Source organism: Lachnellula hyalina (assembly GCF_007821495.1).
Source record: "Lachnellula hyalina strain CBS 185.66 chromosome Unknown contig00165, whole genome shotgun sequence".
Classification (NCBI taxonomy): Eukaryota; Fungi; Ascomycota; class Leotiomycetes; order Helotiales; family Lachnaceae; genus Lachnellula; species Lachnellula hyalina.
Genome location: NW_022157279.1, coordinates 61463 through 68885, shown reverse-complemented (window position 1 = coordinate 68885; position 7423 = coordinate 61463). Strand labels below are relative to the sequence as shown.

General features: G+C 47.5%; 1 protein-coding gene across 1 annotated transcript; it reads right to left on the bottom strand.

Annotated features, from left to right (window-relative positions):
* Window positions 1-645: 645 nt before the first annotated feature.
* nirA_2 (Nitrogen assimilation transcription factor) lies at window positions 646-2668 on the bottom strand (the record flags this gene model as incomplete). Its single annotated transcript, XM_031153084.1, has 3 exons — window positions 646-1877; window positions 1931-2488; window positions 2566-2668. The coding sequence occupies 3 exons, from the start codon at window positions 2666-2668 to the stop codon at window positions 646-648; spliced, it is 1893 nt and encodes a 630-aa protein (XP_031002509.1).
* Between the last annotated feature and the right edge of the window lie 4755 nt (window positions 2669-7423).

Genomic DNA, 7423 nt, shown 5'->3' with positions numbered 1-7423 from the left:
GATGGAAGGGAGGGGATTGATAGTAAGAATAGGATGTTTGGTATGTTTTGTGATGATTTGGGAGGGAAGGAGAAGGAGTTAAGGAGGAGGGGATGGGAGGGGAGTGATGATTTTAGGGGTGTGGAGATATAGGAATGGATGGATATGTAGTTATGTAGTTAGTTTTATTATAGACTGACTGAATAAACAAATAAATCAACGCGCGAACCTCCATCATTGAGTCTTGGCGCATACCAGCATCATCTGGGATCTGGATATCCTGTGCAGAGGGAATAGGGAGGTGCTTTGTTTTATAGAGGGATTCTGAGAGTGAGGGTGGATGGATGGGTCTTGAGAATGGGTAGAAAGGAAGTGGGTTGATTAAGGTCTGGTAGTGCGGCTGAAGGATGTAGGTGGCCACTGTATTATACGAGTACTGAGGTGCGGATGAGGTGGTAGAGTTGGGGGTCTATGAGTTCGGGTTGTGGGTAGGTATGTATGTCTAGACCTGGATGAATGAAATACCTCTCGATCGCGTGTGTATAACGTGAGATGTTATCTTTTAACATGCCAGTGCGTACGTACACGAAACTGTATTTCTCGTCAAGCTGTAAGGTTGTTACCTAGTACTTGCAACCTTGCGAAGTGTAAGGAAGAGCTCAAGGGTCAAAATCCTGGTTCTAAGATCATATCCATGTCGAAATCGAAATCGTTGAATCCGAAAAGTGGATCCAACGCGAAAGACATATCGGGATGTGTTTCGTCGAAGCTGTAATTGACTGGGTGTGATGAGGGATTGAGAGGACTGAAGCAGTGGTTGTTGATTGCCGCTGATGGTATGTCGTCTGATTCGGTCGTTGGGTTTGGAGGTTGGATCGGGTGCTGGGCTGTTAAGTTGGAGGTGTCCATGGCGCCTACTGTCTCAGGTGCATGTGGTTTCCTCGAGAGATTATAACTCGAAGGACTCTCGAGGAAAGACGATCTTGTATTGTCGCAAGAAGCCGAAGTCTCCTCGCATTCCGCGGTTCGAGAAACGGAAGCAGTAAACGCACCCCCAACATCGACTTTAAGCCGACGGACCAAGCCAAGTAGAATACTCATAGCTCGGCGCGGCGCATGACACACAACCTGATGCTCAGAAAGTATCTCGAGACAATTCCTCAGGCGCAGATGTGCTTTCGAGCCCGGAGGTTTTTGTGCCGCGGTACGAACGTGGATCGTTGCGCTTACGTATGTGGAGTAGGATATAAAGTATGGAGGCGATTTGATGCACCATTGTGATTTGTACCATTTTAGTAGTACGTCGATGTCTGAAGCTGCGGTTTCACAGATGGAGAAGGCAGCGCTGGTGGCGGACGTAGGGGTTGATTTGAGGTGACCTTCTGAGACGAAGGGGCGGTGGAGGAGGATGAGGAGGGCGTGGAACATTGATCTGTGAGTAGCGTTAACGATGCAATTGTAATTTGCGGGGTAATGGAGGTTAGCTTGCATTAGGGATAGGGTATGAGGAAGAACTACGCATCCGCTTGAGGTATTAGGACGACCAGAAGTATCGAAATGGATTGAGAGATGTACTGGCAAAGATTCATGCCATGTTGTAAGCTCACGGTGTAAGATCTGCGATGTTCGAAAGAGTTCCTCGGCATCTATTTGTGAACTTTTCTCCGCGTATAGGCTGTATAGTATGCGATCTGCAATGACACTAAGCTTGCAGAGGTGCTCAAAGGTTGAAACGCTATGAGTAGGCAGGCCTGCATCGCCAGGGGTTGCTGAGTAGCCCAATTTGTCGAAAGGTTCAAGTTCTTCGTAGTCGTCTAGGAATACCATGGGTACACTATTGTCCATGTCTCGTAAACGAGCTGGACGCCCTTGGTAGATGGCTTGTACCTTGTCCAGAACTGTTTGGTGTTGTTAATGTATAACCATATATGAATGATTGATATAATCTTACCAAATGCAGCCCAAAATAGTCGCCGATGTGTCTCCATCTCCTCCGGCGAATGAGATTTGGCAAGCATAAGTGTGGATTTCTCGGAATGAATCCCGAGGTCGATGATCATGTTAATAGCAATGCCTAGGTAATGCCACGAGAGACTTCTTTCATCACACCAAGAAAAGAGCGCGTCTGACATAATAAGTAGAGCTTGAACAGTCGTGATGCTACTCTTGCATAGGACCTGGGTCTCGGGATAGTGGAGGATATTGTCAACCTTTCGTCGAAATAGTAGGCCCGAGTTGCAATTGTCGATGCTATTACACGATCCTTCCAGTCTTGGCTCGTCTTTCGAAGCAACGTGTTTCGAGGCAACGAAGAAGATGGTATTCAAAAGTAGCGGGGAGAAGTGGGGGCCTTTACTTGCCATGTCCCTCATAAAACATGGCCGATATACGATCGACCCAGTAGCATGCTGGCGATTCCAAAATACCGATAAAAGGACCATACCGAGTTCGGGGTCGAGTCCGTCGAAGTTGAGCTTCCCTGAACGAAGATTGATGAGCTCCAGTTGGCCTAATCATGGTATGTTAACCAGCTGCCCCCGACTATCAAGAATGGGTTTAAGGGAGTAAGCGGAAAATTCAACATACGTTGCCTTGTAGATTCGGCCAATAGTTGAGCTCTTTGTGATGTATCCACAACAGCAATAGAATCGACATTCTGTTTTTCGAGTGGACGCTTCCCATCAAACATGGCACTCGTCGGTCCGTGAAATTGGGTGCCGTGAGAACCTGGAGACGACTTTATATCTGTAGACGCGTTCGTATTGTGGCCTCGATCTGATGGTTGAGATACATTGGTGAATTGCTTTTCATTTGATAAGGTTCCTCCCAGGCTCCTAGAAGCCAATGGCCCAAACGTGCTAGATGCAACGACCTGCCGTGCTTCATCCCGGATTCGTGGCTCTTGAAAACTTGGTACGGATTGCAGTCTCTCTAGCTCCTTGCGTAGGCGGACGTTTTCTTCCTTTAGAGTAATAATGCGAGAATTGGAAGGTCTGGAGCTGGCATGAGCATATTATTTCATATCCAAAGCAATGAGGAGCAGGAAACAGACCTTTCTTTCCGGATCCGCACACTATAAGAACATTCCTTCTGGTTCTCATAGCAGTTCTCGCACTTAGGCTTCGCGTTGTTACATCCCAGCTGATTGTGTAAGCCATTTGGCACAGCTGTGGAGAGGGTCGTTGGGTACCTTTCTCTGGCGACAAAAGTCACAGGCGACATCAACCCGCTGCTTCCGCCTTTGGGCTGCGGGAGGACTGTCACTGGACATGCCGCTGAATAATGCAAATACCGGTGACTTGAGCTCGCACGTTAACTCCACTTATGCTAAGAAGGCGTAGGCTTGAAAGCTTCAGCCTAATTCACCGAACAGGACCCCAATGGGTGCAATGATGCACGACGGACGGAAGATACACCACCACTTTTCTTCACTCACTGGGAAGATCACAAGATAAAGGAAGTTTGCATTAATCAGACTGGTGGTAGAAAGATTTCTCAGAAGACACTCGCGGAAGGTTTAGATCCGCTTAATAAGCGGAGTTGACTAGCAAATCCGACCCCCACTTTCCGACTAGGTTGCTAAGCGACAAATAAAGGGGGCATAGCATAGTATGGTGTCTCCGCTCCCTTGGGTTTTGAGATTCCACACCACATCTAGTATCGATCTCAACCGTTTCAACTATATCATAAAGTGAACGCGAATGAAGTAAATATGTTATTCTCCGTCGGTAAAGGTAGACTAATCACAGCTTTCAGGACTGTCAATTTACAAACTTCTTTTATCTGAATGCTATGTAAATACTGCAATGATATGGGTCGATGCTTTACCTTAACGACACAGCCTCCAATGTGCTCTAATCACAAGATTTAACCTTCAGTTCAAGAAAGGCCGTATTGTTTCCGCCGATTGTCGTAACAATTCAGTATAATATGCATCCGAAAGCACCCCAGAACCGTGATCAATAATAAACTGAAGCTGCTCCGGAAGAACATCCAAGGCCTCTGTTTCCAATTGCTCAGCACCAAACTTCCCCACTGGTGTACGATCAATCGGAGGCATACATTCGACGGCCAAGCCACCGTCGTAGCCAACTTCAGCCAACACAGACATAATCCTACTCCAATCGAAAGATCCATGTCCAGCAGCGAGGCGGTTGTTGTCCGCAACATGGAAGTCGATAATCCGAGACCCGCATGACCGAATAGCCGCGAAAAGATCCTTCTCCTCGAGCGCTATGTGGAAGGGATCAAATGCTATTCCACAGCCGTATCCGACTTCGTCGGCAAGTGCCAGCGCCTGGTCCGTTCGATTGAGAAAATGAGTTTCGAATCGATTAAGGGGTTCAAGCCCGATTCTAGAGTTCTTCTCTTTGGCAAGGGCTGCAACCTCGCGAAGACCCTCGACAGCCCATTTCCACTCATTCTCAGGCGTTGAGGTGGGAACGATCTTCCCTACTCTGCCTGGAACGATTGTCACGATCTTGCCTCCTAGCTCGGCGCACATCAGGACAACCTCTTTCATGTATTGAATTGTCTCTCTGCGTTGCTGCGGATTTGCCGCCGTTAAGTCTCGAGTTCCATGTTGGATTGTGACAGTTCCCCAGCATTTGATGTTGTATTGTTCCAGCAGCTGTCGAGTTTCTCGGGTCGGATAGATGGTCGGTTCGCCGGCTAGTTCAATGCTGGAATATCCTAGGCGGTTGAGACGCTTCAGGGTGTGCTCTAGCGGTTCTGGTCGCATCCAAGTGTGTGAAGAAAGGTGCATTGTGCGAAGGGTTTGGAGCGTTTGGTTCGCAGTCGTTGCCTGAATCCGTATGTTGAGAATGGTTTATAATGGAAAGACCGGGAGTCAAGAGCACGAACATGTACTCTCTTATTATACTGCGCAAAAGGAAGCACTCAGGCTGTGGGGGATGTTTCGCTCGAGTATGCGGAAAGTAGGTCCTTCCGTTTATTGCTAAGCGGAAAGTGGTGATTACAAATCGGCACCTTAATGTCAATACCCAAAAGGAAGGTCAACTTCCGCCAGGAATTTATATCTATAGCTGAAGTATCCATTCAGGGATTTTGAAAGCATCAATCCTATTTTCAGACTCCCGGAAGCAAAAGCAGATTTTACTTGGCATTACGAAGTCTTGTCACTTAGGAATAACAAAATGGCGGGTATTTGGCCAGACGACTCTATATTTGCACGCTTCACTGTCTTTGAAGAAACGTGAGTCCTTTTTATAGATTTCTTGCATTCAAGCTAATAATCATGCAGTTTCAAGACTGTTGACTCCCACGAGATCAAAACTGCGGTCTTGATACCGAAGGACCTCAAACCGGGTTCGCACCCCGTCATCTTCAATATCCACGGAGGTTTCCTCGTGTACGGACACTGTCTCTTCGCCCCCTTTTTCGCACCATGGACCATCAAGCTTGCACTTGAGAACTCTGCTATTATTGTATCCCCAGATTATCGCCTCCTCCCCTCAGCAAACGGCGTGGCAGATCAGCTGGAAGACCTCGAAGACTCCTGGCAATGGACACGCTCGCATCTGCCTGAAGTGCTTGAGCGTCATGCTCCTGGCCATTCGGTCGACCTTTCTCACCTGCTTCTTACTGGTGGCTCAGCGGGTGGCTATTGTGTGATGCAGCTGGCATTGTCACATCCGAATGATATCTCTGCGGTTGCAGCCGCGTATCCCTTTTTGGACCCCAAGGACGACTTGATTGTCAAGGGTCCTACCGCTGAAGAACCTACTATCCTACGTTTTCCGCGGGAAGACATCCCTTCCAAAGAGGCTGTTGTTGCTTGGATCAAAGAGACCAGAAAAGGTGTTGCAAGCAGGGCTGAGCTGGAAAGACTGCCATTTGCCGTCGGCGCTGCTCAGTATGGGATATTCTATTCGGAAATCTTTGACAATAGGTATCTGAATCAACCTGAGTTTCTACCTATGGAGAGGATAAAGGCCGGTGCAAACTTACCTAAGAAAATGTACGTTGGAAGTGATTCGAACCAACAAAGGCCAAGGTATGCTGACATATATAGATGGATCTTGCATGGTGACGATGATACCGTTGTCCATATTCGGGCTTCGCACAAATTTGTTGACTTGGTTCGGGAGAAATTGCCGGAGACTACAATCAGATTTGACATGGCGTCTGGGGAAGATCACGCTTTTGACCTTGTGAAGGCATCATGGGAATTGCATGCAATCGGCGCCATGGAATTTGTGAAACAATCTTGGTTGGGAGACTAATCGATGGACCATTCAACGAGAGAATACACAGTGTTGTTATTTTGCATTCTCAAGACGAGGCATTGGTACTAAAGTGAATAATGTGCAATACACCTCAAAAAAGATCAAACTATGTAACTTGCAGGTCAAGTTGTCAACTCCCTATTAAGTCCTGTAGTATACGGCTTTCTCCATAAAAACTTGAGGAAGGCTTAGGGTAGATAGGGAAAAGTGGCACCACTTTATCATATGCTAGGTGGTGTGAGACATTGAAGTTTTTAGAAACAATTGCTCTTTCCATGTCCAGCGGTTTCCAAGATTCTATTTTCTGTAAAGGAGGAAGGTTAGGGGAGGTTGAAACGGTTCGACGCTAAACAGCTAGCGCCAACTAAGTTTCTCATGGTCTGTGCTGCTGCTCGACCTCGACCCTCACAAAAACAACATCTTCCTGCATCATTCCCTCATATTCCTCTTTATCTTTTCCTCCTCTTCTGGCCCGATATCGCATCATCGTCCGAAATGGTGAAGTATGTCAGTGCTGGCTATGGCAGTGCGGGTTGCATGTTGCCCCCATTGAGAAGTCTTTCGTCTTCCTTCTCCTTGCTATCATTCATTTCCCCGGCAGCCCGGCTATATCTCCCATGGCCACTTCTCCAAGCGGGCGGGTGGACATCCTCCAGTGATTGAATCGGGCAGCGGTCGGTATATTTCTCTTCAAGTTCTAGGGTAAATTTTTCCCAACAATCAGGACAGATATTTGCTCCTGCTTCGATGAGGAGCGAGACAACCTCAGTGTTGGTCGATCCAGACATGGGATGCTTGTGTAATGGTGACATTTTCGACCAATCTTCGATTTCAAGGTTGGGCTTTGCCTTGAGAACAAGCTTCGTAATCCCGGGCCCAGCTCTTGTTGCAGCATGTAAAGGCGGGTCGCACTCAAGTGATGCTATATGATTTATGTCTGCTGCATTTTCGAGCAGGAAAGCCACCATCGTCACGTCCTTACGTCTAATGGCACATACCAACGCGTATGGCCTATCATCTATCTGCTCTGAAATGCTTCCATACTCAATTAGTACCTTCACTACCTCGAGGTGCCCACACAGGACAGCTGTAGACAATTGCGGCACCGCGCCATATAAGGCCCCGTTCTCAAGCAATAGCCGAACCACTGCTGCGTGCCCTGCTTTGACAGCCATGAAGATTGCAGTATTTCCACT